Here is a 20,356-nt window from a genome sequence, read left to right on the forward strand (position 1 = left end):
TTCAATGATTGTGAGAATGAAATGAAGCTATTTAGTTTATTTATTTACTTTTGCTTTGCTGAGGATCAAAAAGGGTCTTACCATGCTAGACAAGTACTCTACCACTAAGGAGCTGCATCATTAATCCATGAAATAAAAACATAAGCAGAACATCTAGTTAATTTTTTGGCACGTGGTTGTCTTAAATACTTTTCCTCTTTCCTGCTTTCCCTTTCTCTGTTCAAGTAATGGACAATGATACCCCCAAAGACTACATAATATATTAAACCAACTTGTGACACTTTTTGGAGTAAAAGGGAATAGTACTAAAAATTACAGTGGGGCACAGAAGAAAATTGAGACTGACCCTTACTATGTTTCTTATGAAAAGAGAAAGAAAAAGAAACCAAAAAAGATTTTTTTCATAAATCTATATACCATTGAATAAAAAGTTGCCATCACAAAAGGTATTCTGTGAATTTCATCACACATATTTTGACGTAAAAAATCTCATTGCAACATGATGTATAGCTACCACTTAAAATAGCAATGAATACAATAGTAAATGCAAACTGCCACTCCTATATATCTTTCTCAATAAGCTTCTTTCATTTTTTTCTCCTTTTTAAATATTGATAAGAATTGTATGTATTTAGGTTGTGCAATGTGATATACTGATAAACATAAGATGATTACCACAATCAAGCTAAATAACATATCTAGCACCTCATACATAGATACCTTTTGATCAGCATGACCCTGTTCTCCTAGAAACCCTGACAACCACTTAATCTCTGCTTCCACAAATGCATGAAATTATGTAGTATTTGTCTTTTTGTGCCTGACTTTTTTCACTTAGCATAATGTCCTAAAATTTTGTCCCAAATGGTGAGATATACTTCTTTTTAAGACAGAAATTTTTTTTCCCTCTCTCTCTCTGATATTTTCTGTATTAGCATTTATTCACCGATGGACTTTATGATTCATTCTTGGTAGGGATGGTCCTTTGAAATTCTGTGATGTCACTTGTAATATCTCTTCTTTCACTTACATATCTTTTCCCTCTTTTTAAAGATAGTCTAGTTAAAGTTTGTTAATTTTTTTTTTTGTTTCAGAAATCCAACTCTTGTTTCATAAATGTTTTCTGTTCTCTATTTATTTATGCTCTGGTTTTTATTATTTCCTTCCTTCTGCTAACTTTGGGCTTAGTTTTTTTCTGTTTCTTGTTCCCTGAAGTATAATGTTAGGTTGTTTATTTTAGATCTTTCTTTTTTCATAATGTAGGCCCTTATAACTATAAAATTTCCCCAAACAATTGCTTTTGCTGAATTTCTTAAGCTCTATTAAAATTTCTTTCTATTTTGTATTGCAAGATACCTTTTTATTTCTTTTTGATATCTGATGTTTCATGAGTGTGCTGTTTAACTTTTACACATTTGTAAATTTTCCAATTTTCTTACAGTTACTGATTTCTAGTTTTATACCATTATGGCTGGAAAAGATACTTGATATGATTTTAACCAAATCTTAAATTTGCTAAGACTTAATTTATAATATAACATATAATCTATCCTAGAGAATATGTGGGGAAGAACATCTTCCGCTGCTGTTGGAGACAATGTTCTCCATTTATCTAGTAGGTCCACTTAGTCTATAGTGTTTTTCAAGTCTGCTGAATGTCTTTTAAAAAAATATTTATTTATTCTAATTAGGTATATATGACAACAGAATGCATTTTGATTCATTGTACACAATTGCAGTCCAACTTTTCTTTTCTCTGGTTGTACATGATGTAGCATTGCTACCATATGTGCAGTCATACGTGTACCTAGGGTAATGACATCCATCTCATTCCACCATATTTCTTGCCCCCATGATCCTTCCCCTCCCTTTCTCCCTTTTCCCAATCACAGTTTTCCCCATCCCCACCACTCCCGCAAACATGGATTAGCATCCACTTATCAGAGAAAACATTTGCCCTTTGGTTTTTTGGGATTGGCCTACTTTGCTTAACATGATCTCCACCTCCATCCATTTACCTGCAAATGCCATAATTTTATCTTTTAATGGTGTTTATATACCTTGAAGTTTATATACCACAGTTTCTTTTTCCATTCATCTATTGAAGGACATCTAGGTTGGTTCCATAGTTTACATATTGTAAATTGAGCTGCTATAAACATTGATGTAGCTGCATTACTATAGTACGCTGATTTTAGGTCTTTTGGGTAAAGACCGAGGAGTGGGATAGCTAGGTAAAATGGTGATTCCATCTCAAGTTTTCTAAGAAATCTCCACACTGCTTTCCAGATTGTTTGCACCAATGTGCAGTGCCTTTTCCTCCACATCCTTGCTTCAAGTCTGCTGAATTTCTGTCTAAAAGATCTACAGTTGAAAGTGGGGCTTTGAAGTCCCCAAGTACCATTGTATTGAACTCTATTTCTCCCTTCACTTATGCTAATATTTACTTTGTATACATAGGTGCTTTGAAGTTGTGCATATATATTTATAATTATTCTATCTTCTTGATAGAATAATTATAAATATATTATTATTATTATATAACAATCTTATTTTCCCCATTATAGTTTGTTTTTACTTGAAGTCAATATTACTTTGTTAGTATAGTCACTGATGTACTCTTTTGATTGATGTTATTATGGAATATCTCTTTTATCCCATAACTTTCAGTCTACATCCTTAAAGGTAATGTAAGTCTTCTATAAGTAGAACATGGTTAGATCCAGTTATTTTTTATTCATTCAGTCATTCTATGTCTTTTGATTGGAGAATTTAATCCATGTATAATTAAAGTAAATGTTTTGAGCTGCTCATTGTTTCCTGATTCCTTTTGCTGCTTTCCTTTGTAATTTGGTATTTTTCTAAGTGGTATGCTTTTCTTTTTCTCTTTTGAGTGTCAATTGCAGTATTTTCTTTGTGGTTACCATGAAGCTTACATAAAAATTCTTTTTTTTAGAGAGAGAGAGAATTTTTTAATATTTATTTTTCAGTTTTTGGTGGACACAACATCTTTATTTTATTTTGTGTGGTGCTGAGGATCCAACCCAGCACCCCGTGTGTGCCAGGCGAGTGCATTGCCCCTTAAGCCACATCCCCAGCCCCATAAAAATTCTTATAGTCATGAAAATATGTTTGAAGCTGATAGTAACAACTTCTATTGCACACACAAAAACTACACTTCTAAAAATAGCCAATAAATACCTGAAAAAAGACTCAACATCAGTAATCACTGTGGAAATACAATTTAAACCACAATGGGATATCCCCTCACACCTGTTGTCAAAAAGAAGGCAAAAAGTTGGTGAGGATACAGAGAAAAGGGAGAAATGGGAATCCTTGTGCACTGTTGATAGGAATTTACAGTGGCGGGCATTTTGGAAAACAGCATAACTTCCTCAAAACTTAAAAAAAAAAAAAAACTTATGTCATCCAATAATCCAACCACAAGGTATATCCAAAGGAAATTAAATCAATATTTTGAAGAGGTATCTATATTCCCATGTTCAGGGCAGCATTATTAACATATTCTATGACATGGAGTCAATACGAACTTAACACCACAAAAATACATAATCCAATTAAGTATGCAAAAGAACTAAATAGACATTTCTCAAAAGAAGAAACACAAATGATCAACAAATATGTGAAAAAAATGTTAAACATCTCTAGCAATCCGGAATATGGAGTCAACCTGATGCTGGAGCAGTCATGGTACATGGGTCTGTAGGGGCTGGTCTGGAGTTTGGAGTCATGTATACTAGCCTTATATCATATAGCCACAGCTCTGGTCGAAAGCCTGGGGCCATGGGAGCAGACCAGGTAGGCCTAAAGCCTGTGTTTGTGGTTGTTGGCCTGGTACTTGAGGCCAGGGCTGCTGACCTGCACTAGAGTAGAACTGATGCCCAGGGCTATATGTCCTAGCTCTGGGCTGGTCTGGAATCTGGGGCAGAGACCTGGAGCTTGTATCCACATAGGCTGGACATAGTATGGGGATGGTACAGAACCTATGGCAATGAGAGCTGGCCAGATGGAGATTCAGTGCATGGGAGCTGGCTTGGCACAGGTGTTAGCCTGGAGCTGGATCTTAGGGCATGGGGGCTGGCCTGTTTTTGCGGCTATCCTGGAATCTAAGATAGGAGGGGCTTGCTTGGTGCTGGGGTAGGTATGGAGCCTGGGTTCACAGGTGCCAGACTAGTGACTGGGTCCTCTGTGCTGGTCTGGCACCAGGTTCACTGGGACAGTTCTGGTCCTGGAGTATGCAGAAAAGGTGGGTGCTCAGTTCACTCTCCTATCCCCACACTAAAGGTATTTCTCTCCACAATGTTCTCTGCAGATTCAGGGGAGGAGGTAACATGAGTAATGTTGAAATTGTCCTTTCTTCTCTCTTGAATGGGTCTTTTCTTATTTCTGTGTTTCACCCACATGCCATCATCTCCCACTTTAGTCCTGTGAAGGTATTGTGTGTGCATGTGTGTGCATGCACGAACCCTTGAATATGCACTCATGGATTGTTGTTCAAGTTAATATTACTCTGAAGGGATGAGACTTCATCCCTTCAGAGTGGAAATTCCTATTCTGCCATTTTGCTGACACTGTGCTATTACATTCTTCACAAATTTTCTGACTGATGCAGTCCAGCTGCTCTGGGAGATTTAGAGAGATCAGTAACGGGGACCAAGTTTCTGTATATGGATGGTCCCTGCCTTATGATAGTTTAACTTATGATTTTTTTGACTTTATGATTGTGTGAAGACAATATACATTCAGTAGAAACTATTTGCCAGGTTTTGAATTTTGATATTTTCCTGGGTTAACAATATGTGATTCTCTCCCAGTGCTGGGTAGAGAATTTACAGTGAGTGGCAGTGAGTGGCAGTGAGTCACAGCTCCCATTCAACCATAGGGTCATCAGGCTAAGCAACGAATACCCTAGAGTGTACCATGTATCCAAGCTAGGATGTAAGTAAATAACTAAGTAAGATATATTAAATGCATTTCCAATTTATAATATTTTCTGTTTACAATGAGTTGATCAGAACATAACCCTATTGTAAATCAAGAAGCATCTGTATTTAGATTCCAGAGTTATTAAGTCTGAGGGCTATAACTGAAGTTAACTCATGAGAAGCCTTGGCTGAGAGGGGTTTCAAGGGGTACTCTAGCATAGTGAGGTGGGGTAATGGCTGGGAAGAGTTTAACTTGTCATCAGAGATTTTTTGACATACTTTTAAGTACTTGATTTTTTTGTGTGTGTGTTTTGAGTTTCTTCACTAAAAGGAAGAAACAGAGATACAGTGAAGTTGCCATTGAAATATTGCCCTTGTTTGGAAGTTCAGATTCATCTATGTGTGCTTTAGTATTTGGTAACATTAATATTGTGTTTATAAACTTAACAACTTGAACTTGATTCTGTAATCATCAAACTGAACAGAAGCTCTCAGCCCAGGAAGCTTCTGTCCCACTGCGTTAATTAGCACATGCCTGAGTCTGACTGGACAGTCTAGGGCCTAAGGCATAGTGAGTCAGCTAAGGCTGTGCTCTAACTTTTATGGGCTTTTTTAGCCATTTTTATTCTTTGTTTTGAGTTGCTGAGTCTGGCCTCAAATTTACAGTCCTCCGGCCTTAGCTTTCTGAATCACTGGGATCACAGGTCTGTGCCCAGGCATTATTCCCAACCTCCATTATGAGTAAAAAGACCTCGACTGTGGAGACAGCTTATTTTCATTGGCCTTTGCCCCAACTCTAGGTCCCACTCTCTATAATCAAAGAAAGCCCTCTAATGCATATGTAATGTTAGTGTGCTAAAAACTATACATGGAATCATACCACAACTATATAATAAAATGAATATAACTAACAAAGAATCATAAGGCTTATTTTCAGTTTTCAAGAATGTTCATAGAGAATTATACCTTAGTTTTGCCTTTTCATCTTTAAGAACCAGTAAATCCAGTTTATAGACAAAACTTTTCCCTAAAAGGCAGTTTTTTTTTATTGACTAATTACAGTAAGACAGTTTCCTTCAGCTTTAGCTTTCATTACCTGTAATATGATGAAGTAATAACAAGTACTAACCAACTAATATTTCTTTTTGTTTCTTTTATAAGAGCTTGTTTTACTACAATTTGCAGAGAACACTTAAAGGAGGCATGACTACACGAGTATTCAGTGCTGCTTGTTATCTGTACTTAAAATATCAGTGAGGGAGATGTCATATGATAATAAATGCTACTGATTTGGAATATACTCACTTGAACTTTGCTTACTTTTGTTGTGAAAGAGAAAGCGAGAGACAGAGAGAAGGCAGATATACATGTGCTTTATAAAGAAAACGGCTTTTAAAAATGGCTCAGCAGTATTATGTGGGCTGACTTCTATTTCCTGGTGCCTCTGGCAAACATGGGAAAGTAGTTCTTCCATACAGACATTCTTGGAAATAAAATGTCTCTAGAGAGTGAGCTTCCTGCTTTATCATTTTAACCCACTAATCTGTACCTCACAGGACTATTGAGAGACTCAGCTAATAAAAAATGATCATAAAGCACTTGGCAAAATCACAACTATAAAAAAGGATAAATGCAAATGTGGTAAGGCTTGTCTTTCTGGTATGTACATAAAGCCTTTGTGCATGAAATGATACAGTGACTCAAATGTCAAGGAAAATATTTTTTTTCTTTTTTCTCTTTCACAAACTGGGAGTAGTTTTACCAGCTGGTTTGCTAGACTGAATTGTTTCTAACTCAATAATAGGGTACTAGGTTTAAAACCTTCCTTCTAATGCTGATATTAGGCCTCTCCATAAACTCATGAATATATTGCTTAAGAATTTATACCTGCTTATTTAAAGAAGTGCAACACATTTGTATTAAAAATCATAGGGGTAAATAAATGGGTCATGTAGCAATTGAAGGCTTTATTTACATCACAAAATAGGAATTAGCAGCACCTATTTGGTAGTTTTCTTGAGTTACCACAGTGAGAACAGGATAATTACCGGGCACAGTATACATATTATGCTGTATGTTCCTGATTTACAACTCCATCCAAGAGGAAAGGGAAGGGAAGACATAAGATGCAGCTGTGTAGCAGGCAGAAAAGGCAGTCCGTCCACATTGATGCAGGAATTCTGCTCAGTCACATGCATACTATTGGGCGGATTCATGGGTCTAAAAGCTTCTCATTCCAGCCAAGCCCAGCTTCCCTGGTGTCTCAAGAAGATGACAAGACATTGTTGTAATTGTGCACAGAGAATGAAGAAAGGTGGGTGAGACAGTCCCCCCCCACAGTGGAAGCAAGTAAGTTCCCACCAAACTAAGAAAACAATCAGTTTCTCCTTTCTTCCCAGAGAAGATGATAGTAGAAATTGTCTTACCAGGTAAGTCCTATGTCTTGGATTTATAATATCAGCAGAGAGATAAGTTGATGTCCATACTTACGAATCCCAGGAATACTATATATATGTATTTTTTTACTTTGATCTTGTCTTATAACTGTAAATATTTTAGAGATGTGATCTCTATTTATTATTCAAAGGAAGTTCTGCTGTGGAATTATATCTTTCCTCTGGCATTTTAGTAAGTTCTATATTTGCCAGCATGTTATATTCCTCTACCCCAGAATTAATCACATTTAAGCATACCTAATGTTTTCCTAGTTTTATTTATATGTTAGAAAAGTAGAGTTTGGCACAAAGGGATTTGTTTTGATTATGTCTCTATTCACATTAAGTTTAGGGTTGCTTATACGGGTTGCTGATTTTGTTGGACTATCTATATCACATTAGATGCTCTTCTATGTTTCCTTCCAGTAAATTCTAATGACACTGCTCTTTGGATGTGATTACTCATTCTTTTGAGAGTATTAAAAGGGTGTGAGCAAAGCTGTCACACAATGATGATGTTTTTATTTATGTAAAATATCTGGTGGCTGGAGTAGGAAACTCCTACACAGTGCCACCAGGTCACACAAACACTGCTCTGTTTCTTGAAGCCCAAGTAAGATTTCTTGGAGTCCCTGAAGAAAATTTGACTCCTCTTATTACAATCTATTGGACATATTCTGCTTCATATATTCTTTGCTGTTAACTCCAAGAACTTTTAAGTTTTCCAATGTCTGACAGACTAAGGAAAGAAGATAAGGGTGAACTAGCAGAAGCTGGTCAGAGGTAGGAGAATTTACTCTACAACTCTGGGAAAATTACCTGAACAAGGGGGAAGGGAAATATGTTTTGCTGTATTATTTTTGAGAATTTTACTATCTTTCTACTTACGTTTATAAATAAATACATATCAAAATTTCCACTTGAATTTTAAAATTATTTGGGTATATTCAGATTTGGTAATAAAGATATCAAAATTTATATAAGCCCTTTGGCTCCAAAATGTAATACAATATTTTAATGAAGATGACTTTTAAATCAACACAGGATGCTAACTTTATAAGCTGTGAGGTATGAAAGCAAGTCAGAAAGGTGTACTTTCAGGCCTAAGTCCTTTCTTTTTTTTTTTTTTAAAGAGAGGGAGAGAGGAATTTAAATCTGAATTAAAAAAGCTTCCTGGAGGATGCATAGCTACAAGCCAGATCTCATATGGGTGGTCTAAAAATTTTCAAGCTGAGAATTTAGTATGAAATGGTCCTGAACTGCTGGTGCCTCCAGGCATCTATCAGCAGTTTTCTCCAGAGAACTTATCATTTCAAAACTCACTAAATTTCCATGCATAAAGCTCTAAGGATCAGAGAAAGAGAGAGAGAGAGAGAGAGAGAGAGAGAGAGAGAGAGAGAGAGAGAGAATTTTCAATATTTATTTTTTTAGTTTTCGGTGGACACAATATCTTTGTTTGTATGTGGTGTTGAGGATTGAACCCGGGCCGCATGCATGCCGGGCGAGCGCGCTACCACTTGAGCCACATCCCCAGCCCTAAATCCTTTCTTTTACCTTCTCTCTTATGTGCTGCTGAAGGAGATTTTAACTTCAGATTTAAATTCACAGTATTGCTGCTGAGGGTAAGAAACAAAACAATAGAAGAGTGTTTTCCTTAACAACATTGTCTCAGTTGATATTAAAAAAGTCAGGTGTTGATAAAATGTTTTAAAGATAATTTTCTTCAAGAAATTTGGCTTGTTAAAACCCTATATAAAGATTTTTCTTTATTAATTAATAAAGATGATGATAGTATTAATAAGTTAAACCAAAGAACAATAATAAGAAGCTGTGCAGAGTTAGATTCTACAAATGCCTGACTTGCGTACATACTGACTACAGTTAATGGGAGGGATATACCTAAAATCTTATTTTTAAATTAATTATTTGAAACTCAAAAGTTTAATATAAATTGGTGAGGTTCACAGCCCACTTGAGTCCAGTTAAGTTATATTGAATCTAAAGCATTATTAATGAAATTATTTTTAAAATCGTAATTCTAGAGTTTACAACTGTGTTTTTCTTTTCACACTCCAATGGGAAAGAATGTCCTCTCCTGGTACTTCTGGGTATCAGTAACTCATCATTTTAATTTAAGGCACATTTATATATGGATAAGTAACAGGAGGTTGGGGGGCCAGGGCTTACCCATGTGGTTATCACAGCACATCAGGAAACAGGGCAGTTGGCTCACTGAAGTCCCTGAACTGGATTTTTCCACACCATTAATATATAAGGATGTAAAAGTAAAGGACCATTTGGGTATGGCTTAAGGAAGGTGGAAATATTAGGTCACTAAAAAGTTGGTATTAATTTATTTTATATGACACTATAGACAAAACTATGCAATTACAATAATTTAGTCAAGACTTCCATTAATATCAACTAAAAATCAAGAATTTAATTTTTTTAAAAAAATTATTTAAAAGTTTTTTATTTACCTTTCTTTCTTTCTCTCTTTCTTTCTTTCTTGCTTTCTTGCTTTCTTGCTTTCTTTCTTTCTTGCTTTCTTGCTTTCTTTCTTCCTTGCTTTCTTTCTGGAATTGAACACAGGGCTTTATACATGTTAAGCACATGCTCTTCCAGTGAGCTAGACTACCAGCCCTAAAAAATATTTTAGATGTATTCAAGAGCAGGCAGTCAGGTAAGGAAAGAGTTGGGGGTGGGGGAGTGAAAGTCAGAACTGGATGAATTTTAGCATCTGTTGTCATGGCCACATGAGGCTTGAGGCTTTTCCTAATATGGGAATCCAATAGGATACTCCTCATAAAGCAGACACCCCAGAGGGATTTAAGTAAAATCAATTATTTCAAACACCAAAACAGAGTAAAGGAGAAAAAAGCTTCCTGGAGGATGCATAGCTACAATCCAGATCTCATATGGGTGGTCTAAAAATTTTCAAGCTGAGAATTTAGTATGAAATGGTCCTGAACTGCTGGTGCCTCCAGGCATCTATCAGCAGTTTTCTCCGAGAACTTATCATTTCAAAACTCACTAAATTTCCATGCATAAAGCTCTAAGGATCAGATAACTTAAAAAATCACCACATACATAAGAAAATAATGGACCATAAGTAAGAACCAGCATGAACAAAAATCGAAGAATCAGATCCATGATTCAGATATTAGAGTATTCGGAAACAGAATTTAAGTGTATATATGAAATGTAATTTAAGAAATTTAGAAGAGGCTTTAAGATATGTGTTCAGAGAAAGAAAATTTAAAAAATAAACTAACATAACTTTAGAAATAAAAGTAATATACATTAGAAACTAAAAAGATGATGTTAGCAGAAGATGAGACAAAACTGAAGAATCAATGAATAGGAAGACATTTGTGAAATTATCCAGAATGCAGCCCAGAGAGATAAAGAGAAAGATACTATGAAAGAGATATGGAGTGTAGAATGAGAATATATGTGCTATCAGCAGCCTAGAAAGAAAGAAGAGAAAAAGTGGGGTTCAGAATGTTTGAGAACTGATGAAGTCACCAACTCTAGAGTCAAAAAATCCAAGGATAGCAAGAAAGATGGATTCAAAAAAATCTGTACCTAGATTTACTCTTATTGAGTAAAACTATTGTAAACTAACGACAAGGAGAAAATTCTAAATGTAGCTAGAGAGAAAAGATGGATTACATTTCAAGATTATTTTTCAAAATTCAAATTGTAACTAAAGAAGCTAGAAGATAGTGTGACTTTTTTTTTTTTTTAAAGAATAAGGATAAAATACGTTCCCAAACAAAAAATGAGGAGATATACCAGCACTTACATCATATAATTTAGGTAAATGTAAAGTGATTCTAGATGGGAGATCTAAGGGAAAATAGGAAAAAAGAACAAAATGAGTGGTAAAATTCTGGATTAATCTGAACAAACATTGACTGTATAAAACAACATTCACTGGGCCTAGTGGCACATGTCTGTGATCCCAGTTATTTGGGAGGCTGAGGCAGGAAGATTGCAAGTTCAAGGTCCTGTCTCAAAATTAAAGACGTTATAAATACTTAATTACATACTGTAGTTTTGGATGGGCTTTTAAAGATTCTTGTGTTGTTATTTATCAGAAATTATAATAGGTGCAAATGATTTAAAAGCTGGATCTAATTAGACTAGTTAGAAAGTAAAATTTATTAGGCAAATTTAAAACACAATGATTAAAAAGTTCAAATGTAAAAGAAAGAAAAGAGATATACTTATACCAGACAAATACTACTCAGAAGAAAACTGCTTAGCATTTAAGGCTCAAGAAATTTACCACATAATGATGAAAGGTTTCATTTACCTGGTAGATATAATAATTATAAACTGGCATGTATAACTGCAAACTATATGAAACAAAAAAATAGAAATATTTGCCAGGTCTATAAGGTGAAATAGATGAATACACCAATGTATTAGGATATCTTAACTCACCATTCCCATTAATTGAACCAGTCAAGCACATGGAAATTCAGTAATAGAAAATGTCAAAACACACTCACTATCCTTGATACATATTGTTAGAATACTGTACCCAAGGGCTGCAGAATATATATTCTTTATATTTTTTAATTTTTCTTGAGGGGCCAAGGATGGCACTTAGGACCTTTCATATGCTAAGCAAGCATTCTACCATTGAGCTACAATTCCAATCCCAGAATATACTTTATAAACCTACACAAAACATTTAAAATAACTCTAAAAACATTTAAAAACATTAATATTTCCTAGTTACATACTCACTTTTCCACTTCAACTTAAAAAAAAATATATACAGAACAATAGCTAGATAAAATCTTAATCTCAAAGCAAAATATTTGCAATAGGTCAGTACTGCCTTCTCAACTTCAACCATCTTAGCCCAACATTAAACTTAGTGAGTAAAATCTTTATCAAATGTGTTGGTGCAACTAATTCTACAGAAATAATTGGTACTATAAAATTTTCATTTATATTTAGTTTTTTTTGTCTTTCCCATTTTGTTAGAAAAAAAAAGAATTTATAGTTTAGCAATATAGGTGACATTTTGAAAGCTCTTCTTATAAATACATCTTTTGGAAGGACTTCAATTGATTACTACTATAAATCACTTAATCATACCACCTGTCTGTGTTTCTCTCTCTATGTTTTTTTTTTTATTGGTTGTTCAAAACATTACAAAGCTCTTGACATATCATATTTCATACAGTAGATTCAAGTGGGTTATGAACTCCCTTTTTTTAGTTAAGTGAATATCATCCCTTATTTTCACAGGGCTCATTTCATAGATATACAAGGTTTACTTAGCAGAAAGTTAATAGATGTGATTAAATAGACATAAACCTTCTAAGTCTGTAAATACACCAGAAAATTCAACAAATATTTTAGTACCATTATGCAAATAATACTCTGCCAAAGACACCACTGTCAGATTCAAATAATGGGAAAAGGCATAGATGTAGGGGAGGTTCTACATAGTAAATTACACACACATTTTACAACAAAGGGCTAGCACAGGGACAGGCAAAACAAGGGTGGTTAGGATTCAGCTGGTAGGAAAAAATAATTGCAGACTACATTTTACCTAGAATTTTATTTTCAACACTGTCACAAAATTTGTTTAGGCTGTAAGAAAAAGTTGGTTGAGCTACAAAGAGGTCAGGTGCTTTTACCAGCCAGGAAACAGGAAATTAGACATTTCCAAGTACCAGTAGTCAAGCATTTTGGTTTTTTTTGTGCATCTTTAAATTATTTTTTTCTGCATTTAACATTTTTTAAATGTCTCTGCCAGGTTTGTCATATTTTCATTCTAAGACATAGATGTAGCATTCAAATATTGAAGTTTTCTTTTAGCTTTAGAACAGTTTTTGGGTTTCTCTTTTTGCTAAAAACATGCCACTAAAACCTTTTGTTGTTCTATACTTAGTACTAATATAGAGAAGTGCTTACCAATCTTAGATTCTGGAGCAACAGTGCTATGCCCAGTACTTTGTGATCATCTAAGGTAACACAAATTCTCAAAAGCACACCATTCCTTTCCAATAGATTGTTGAAATCAGTTTTGAAGTATATTCTGCAATGAACCCTTTTGGAGTAGTTGTAAACTGTGATCTTAATTTTAGCCTCACCCAGTTAAAGGTCAGGTACCAATGAATTTCCAAAAATTGAACCCTAATCACAGTACCAGAGTGGTTGAAACAAAGTTATGATGCAAACTCTTATTAGGGAGGTGGTGGTGACAGCAGAAGCCCTCCAAGTGAATCCTCAGGAAGACGGTAACCCCTAAAAAAAAAAACAAAAACAACAACAAAAAAAACATTAATATTGTGCAGACTGTGGTCTTTGAAAATGTTAACATCAAATGTCAATAAGGAAATTCTGCTGAAATATGATTTTTGGAAGGTCTAATATCAATTTGAAAGTCTGCCCTTTGTACACTTCTCTATCAGTCATAGGGGAAGTTCTACATGAAGTGTCACTAAGATTATACCACCAGTTTCAATAATCATATTACCAAGATAAGTGAGTATTAAATTCTTCTCCAGTAGTTTTTAGTAAATTATGTATGTAAATCATGTCCATCTGATTCTCTTTTACCTTGGTAATCTCAGAATAAATAGAACTCTTCATTACAGATACCTAAAAGGTGGTTTAAAAACATTCACTTTGGTGGTTTAAAAATATTCAAAACATATACATACAAGGTAAATAGAATAAACAACACTGCATATTATGCAGGGCCATAACTGTCACTTAAAATACCAAAAATGGTTGGAGAAAACAATTGTACTTTCTCATGATGTAGGCATCCCAGGTAGGGTTTTTTTTTTTTCTTTTTTTGCTTTGGAGAAGAATTAATTATAGTGAAAGGAGAAGTTCAAAAAATTCATAACACATGGAGCAGAAGTGGTTTTAAGTTTACAGAATTTATTTCAAGTCTTGGAGTATGCTAATGTCTTAGGTAGAAAAAACTTAATTTGGGAAAAACAAATTTATGTGGTGTAGTTGGCTTAATTATACAACTGAAATTCACAGAATAATATTTTAAAAGATCACACAAATTTATAGAACTTTAAAACTTGAACATTACTCTGTTCATGTGGTATTACTATAATTCCCACTTTATAAATGTAGGAACTGAGAAACTGAAGTTAAATGTCTTACCCCAAGTCAAGTTATGACAACACATTATGCCAAAATGAAACTTCAAAAAAAAATTCAGTTATGTTTTAGCTTCATTTTTGATTACGAGGCCATAGCTGTGTGATGTCTTGTTTTGTTGACCAAGTAATAATAACCTTGGCAAGAAAGTTTCAGATCTTTGAATTTAACCTTAGCTTTTTTGATTCTAAGTTCCCTAATTTCCAAGACCTTGTTTGACTTTTATATCTCATGATACACTATATTCATACCACATTGGATTACCTCCTGCGTGAAAATAGACTGAAGTAACACACATTTGGATGACAATCAGTGTAGCCACGTGTCCTATGTTTGCTGGGAGGCTGGGGCGCCCGGATCCCGGCTCAGGCGTCCTCTGCAGGTTCCCGCCCTGGGCCCTGCGGCCCAGGTGAAGCTGCCTGGCGCATCCCCGTGCGCCCCTTCCCCCACTCCCGGCGACTTCCTGGTTTGTAGAAGGTGCAGGAGTTGCTGTGGGCGGCCTCGGTCGCAGGAACTAAGAGGCCCCTGCTTTAGTGGCGGTGGGGGCTGCGGCCTGCGGAGACGGGGGCAGCGGCCACGCCGCTGCTGCTGTCACAGAAAGGCTATAGGGGTGGGGTGGGAGGAGGGGTAGCTCCGGTGGCGCCCCGACATGGGCCCGCCGCGACCGCCGCTGTGAGTAGCCTCCTTGGCGGTGGGGCGGCGGGCGGAGGCGGGAGCGGCGCCACCCTCGAGTGGAGGGCAGCTGGCTTCCAGGCCGGCCGCGGGTCGGGATGGACAGCCCCGCAGCGACATGTAACCATGGAGTGCAGGACCAAGTGAGTGGGGACCCCGGGCGCGGGGTGGGCGTCCCTCGGAGGCCCCTCCGGCTGGAATCCTGGCCCACGCAGCTGCCTCAGCCCCGCCCGGCCGGCTCCCGCGGGATCCGAGGGGGCGGCGCAGGCGGGGGGCGGCAGGCCCCGAGACCCCGCTGCCGTCGGGAAGGCGCTAGGCCACAAATCCTGCCGGCCCGAGTCGCGTCAGGTGGGGTCCGCGGCTGCTGTCGGCCTGAGCTCCCAGCACGGGAAGGAGGGCCCCCGGCGGCCCGGCGGCGCGACCAGCTTGGGAGCGGGCATGCGGCCGACTCTGCAGCTCCGCGCCGCGCCCCGCTCCTCCCGCGAGCCCGGAGCTCGCGCCCCGCCCACTCCCCGGCCGGCTCGCGCCGGGCCCTCCCGCGCCCTCCCGTGGCCGGGGCGGCGCGCGGCCGGCTTCCCGGCTTCCCGAGCTCCGAGGGCGCACCCGGGAGTGCTTGCGCGGGGGTCTCGGCCCCCTCCTCCGCAGGCGGCTGGGGGCGGCGCGGTGGGACCCGGCTCCGAGGGGCGGCGCCGGGCGGGCTACACTTGGCGCCAGGCTAGGGCCATCCCCACCCCCACAGCGGTGCCGGCGGGGCGGGGCTGCGGGCGCACCTGCCAGGCAACGCGGAGTTCGAGGCGCCTGCGCTCTGTGACGTGTCTTGACTCCCGCCTCACTCTGTGTTTACATGGAGACGAAGATGGCGGTGGCGACCGCTGTACTCGTGTGGACGAGGACAATTCGCCAGTGATTGCAGCGTCTGACTGGTTTTGTTCGGGTGGGGAGGCAGCTCCCGGCTGGGCCCTGCGGCCTGGGTCGTGGAGCTAGCCGTCCCACCTCGGTCTGAACCGATTTTTCCTTTCTACCCCCGACCGCCTCCGTGTTCTTTCCCTGCCTACCCCGCAGAAGCCATGGAGGACGAAGAAAGAAGGAGAAAGATAGAAGCTGGTAAAGCGAAGGTAGGAGAGCCGGGGACCGCCGGGCCAGAGGTGGGAGGCGGTGGCCGGGAAAGGGTGGGAGGAGGCCTGGGGAACGAGTTTGTGGCAGCCATGTGGGCTGCCCTCGGAGGGAGGTACTGCAGGGTCTGGGTTTCCTCCCTTCCCTCCTGTCCCTTTTCCTAGGACATGTAAAGCCCGGTGCTGCTACCTAGCTGAGGAGACTTCGATGGTGACTGAATGGTGTGGCTCTTTTCTCACGACTGCCCCAATAAAACACCTCTCTCTCTCTCTTTTCTTTAAACCGTATTGATAATTAGGTGGTAATTAATAGCCTTTAAACTTTCAGCCCTTCACTTTTAAAGGGAGTTTTATGGGTGGTGCAGGCATTGTGTTTTCCAGGGCAGGGATTTAGAGCTTTCCTTTTATTCAGTGGGGAATTTGTGCGCTGATCATCAGCTTGTCTTCTTTAGGTGGCACGCTGGCACTCAAGGACGTGTGTGAGATTGGCCTGTGACAGCTGCCTCAGCAATGGCCTGAGTGTGCCACAAGTGCCAGCTGTGAACTTGGCTTTAGGGACGTTTTTAAAAGCGTGTCTTTGTACGTTCCTGTTTGGAGGTCTTTGTCATGGCATTTGGTTTTGTATCCTGTGGATTGGACGTTCTGAAGACGGAAAGATTCCACAGAACAAAGCTTTAGAATTCCTGCTTTAAATAATTTGTTCTGTGTGTGTGTGTGTGTGTGTGTAGTGAAGTTCTGATTTTATGTGTGTGTGCGTGTGTATATGTATGGAAATTGTAACGCAAACATTTGAAAATTGTATTATGCATAGATATCCTTCTTGGGGCATCATGAAAAATTTAACGTAGACAAACTATAAATTGAATAGCATTTTTTTTAAATTACATATTTGAGCAGCTCTTTAGGCTTGCCTGAAAGGCCCCCTTCCTCCCTACAATGAGTTACTTTTTATAGGTGATACTCTTTTTAGAGCTAATGGATAACAATCATACTTGAAACACAATTAACTATTTTTCCTCTCTTCCTTTCTTTCTTCATTCTTCCACATAAACAAAGGAAACCAGGTCAATAATTTCAGTAATCAATGAAAGAAAGGCCTTACTGCAGAGATGCAGTAGTAGATGTTCAAGAGAATTGTGTTAAAGGAATGTGTAGGTTAACCAGCTTTGCATTTCTAAAATATAATTGATGTTTTTATAATCTCCCCCTTTTAATGTTAAGACTTAAATGCTTGCATGTAAACAGGTAGATTTTGTTTTTTACTCTAGGATATATAAATGAAGGAACATTGGCATTTTCAGAAGCCCAAAATTGCTTACAGTTGTGCAACCCAAGGGACTAAGCAAGGGACTAAGCAAACACTCTGCATCTAAGGAATTGAAAGTAATTTTGTGTACCTTTTCAAAAGCATGGAAGTTCTGGTTAGATATCTTATTTGTTACCTAAGAATGTTTACTGCCTTCTGCCAAATGTATCTTTCTTAAATGTATGTAAAGCAGTTCTACTAAACATTGTTAATTTTGAACAGTCACATTTCATAATAATTAAATTTCTTGCTCTAAGTAGATTTGGCAAAGTAGAATTTTGATTTCTTTATGTATATATTTCTTTATCTTTCAAAAGTCTACCTATGGGGTAAAAATCTTTTTAAGTTAATTTTTATTGTAGTTTATTTTCCCCTATAAATGAACCCAGTTTCCAGTAAGAGATCCTTGAGGCCTTTAAGGCAACATATGTTTGCTGTAACATTAGCTATCTGGTATAAAATACTTTACTGAGGTCATGATTCCTCAGCCATGTAAGTGCAATGGAATATTATACAATCATTAAAAGAATTAAGGCTGAGAGGGACATGGTAAATAGAGTGAAAACAACATTATCAGAAATAGTTTAGATGTTGCAGTGGTATACACCTGTAATCCCAGCTACTCAGGAGGCTGAGGCAAGATCCTGTCTGAGGGGAAAAAAAAAAAGGGGGAGCTTACATTATAGCTCAAAGGTAGAGCACTACTGCCCTTTATCTCAACTACTGCAAGAACAAAACTAAACAAAGTATGTACATTATTTCATTTGTATAAACATGTGCTTTTAGAATGGGATTGAAAAACTATTATAAATATAGTTATTCTTGGGCTAGGATATAGCTCAATGGTAGAGCACAAGTTCCTAGGTTTAGTCCCCAACACCAAACAAAATTTATAAAGCAGTTCTACTAAACATAGTTAACTTTGAACAGACACATAATCAGCAAACTTAGATCAAGAGGTGGAAATAGAGAAATGGCAACAGTCTCTGCTTTCCAAAGTAGGAGAGACAGATGCTCCTGGGTAATAAGTACAGTGAGAGGTTGGATTTTGGATCTTACCCCCCCACAACATTTTGTTAAAATATTTAAAATGCTACTGACTCATTTTCTAGAATATTTTATAAGGAAAACTCTCAATATCAATTAAATGCAACCTAGCATAGTGCTTTTCAAATAGCAGGTATTCAATAAGTGTTTGCTTCTCTCCAGCTGTGCATGCTGGCAAGATGAGCTGGTCAAAAGAGCTGGCTGCAACGTTAAAGTAAGGAAACAGCTAAGAATCATGCAACCCATGGACACCAGTTTCTCAGGTGGAGGGTGGGCCTGCTCTGCCACCTCAAGTGTCCTCTTCCATGCTGGAAGGCAAGAGGGCAAGACAGCGAGTGCACTTGGAACCCATCTGTTTATTAGGGAAAAGACATTTGATAGAATGTTCCACCCCAATAAGGCAGGGGATAGTGTTTCAGCAGGGGTTGCCCAATCCTGTTGGGTACTGCTCAAGCCCAGAGCTGAGGCTCTTCCTTGATGAGTGGGGGTAAAGGCCACTTGCTTGGTATAACACATGGTGTGGTGTATGTTGCCAGTCCAATATCCCCTTTACTCAAGGCTTTTGGAGGGGCTTAGCTCATGCACAGGGCTGTCCCTGACATTTGCTTCTTGAATGAATGAGCAGAATGACAGAATAAGTTCTTAATGAGTATAGTGTTACCAGCTAGGTTGGAATTTAATAAGAGTAATCCAGAATTTTCTTAATTAGAAGTCTCTTATTGCTGGTATCAGAAACCACCTAAAATGATCATTTCCCAAAATTTATTCAGAGACTTGGTTCTCCAAGTATCTCATTTATTCATAAGACTTAAGTGTTAACATTTGATAACAGTTTTACAACATACAACTTTTTAATCTTTTTCTTGGTAATTGGTCTTCTGTTTCTTTCTCTCTCGATTTCTCTAAATTTCCTTTTTCAAGACCTTTTAATAAATGATCATTTTAAAATTCTCAAGTATACAGTATAGTATAATTTTAAAATTTTTTTTAGTTGTAAATGGACACAGTACCTTTATTTTATTTATTTACTTTTATGTGGTGCTGAGGATTGAAACCAGAGCCGCACATGTTGCTAGACAAGTGCTCCACCATTGAGCCACAACCCCAACCCCTACAGTATAGAAGTGTACTTTGTAAAGTATTTTATATTAACCCAAATCTGCAGTAATAGGAGAATGAATTATTTTATGTAGCCATTAAAATAGTTCTACAAACACTTTTCAAGTTGGGAAAATGCCCACAGAAAATGTCAGGTTAAAAAAAAAAAGGTACGTGTAAGTATTTATATATGAAGACATCTGAAAAAACATGCACCAAGATGTCAGTTGTGGTTATCTCTGGGTAGTGGGTTATAGGTATTTTAATTTTTTTATACTTTATTTTACAAATTCTCTACAACATTATTCTTTTATGATCAGGCACAATGTTCAGGTATCATTTTTTTTTCTTTTTTCTTTTTTTATTTGGTGGGGTTCTTTTTTTTTTTTTGTCTTTTTTGGAACTGGGGGTCGAACCCAGGGCTTTGCAAATGCAAGGCAGACGCTTTGCCACTGAGCTACATCCCAGCCCCAGGTATCATTTTTAAGAAAAAGATATTACATGCAGTATGATAAACAGGTTAATGTTGTATGACTCTCATCCAGAACAAGAATATGAAATGCAAAATAACTTGGTCTCCTA

General features: G+C 38.0%; 1 protein-coding gene across 1 annotated transcript in view; it reads left to right on the forward strand.

Moving 5' to 3' along the window:
- The first annotated feature begins 16,157 nt into the window (after window positions 1-16,157).
- LOC143387701 (A-kinase anchor protein 9-like) overlaps window positions 16,158-20,356 on the forward strand; it is a 60,836-nt gene continuing 56,637 nt past the window's right edge. Inside the window, exon 1 of the mRNA XM_077108310.1 lies at window positions 16,158-16,326. Within this exon, the coding sequence (XP_076964425.1) occupies window positions 16,279-16,326 (48 nt within the window). The 5' untranslated portion in view covers window positions 16,158-16,278. The remainder of the gene's footprint in view (window positions 16,327-20,356) is intronic.

The sequence above is a fragment of the Callospermophilus lateralis genome, unplaced genomic scaffold, assembly GCF_048772815.1.
Source record: "Callospermophilus lateralis isolate mCalLat2 unplaced genomic scaffold, mCalLat2.hap1 Scaffold_44, whole genome shotgun sequence".
In the NCBI taxonomy this organism is placed as follows: Eukaryota; Metazoa; Chordata; class Mammalia; order Rodentia; family Sciuridae; genus Callospermophilus; species Callospermophilus lateralis.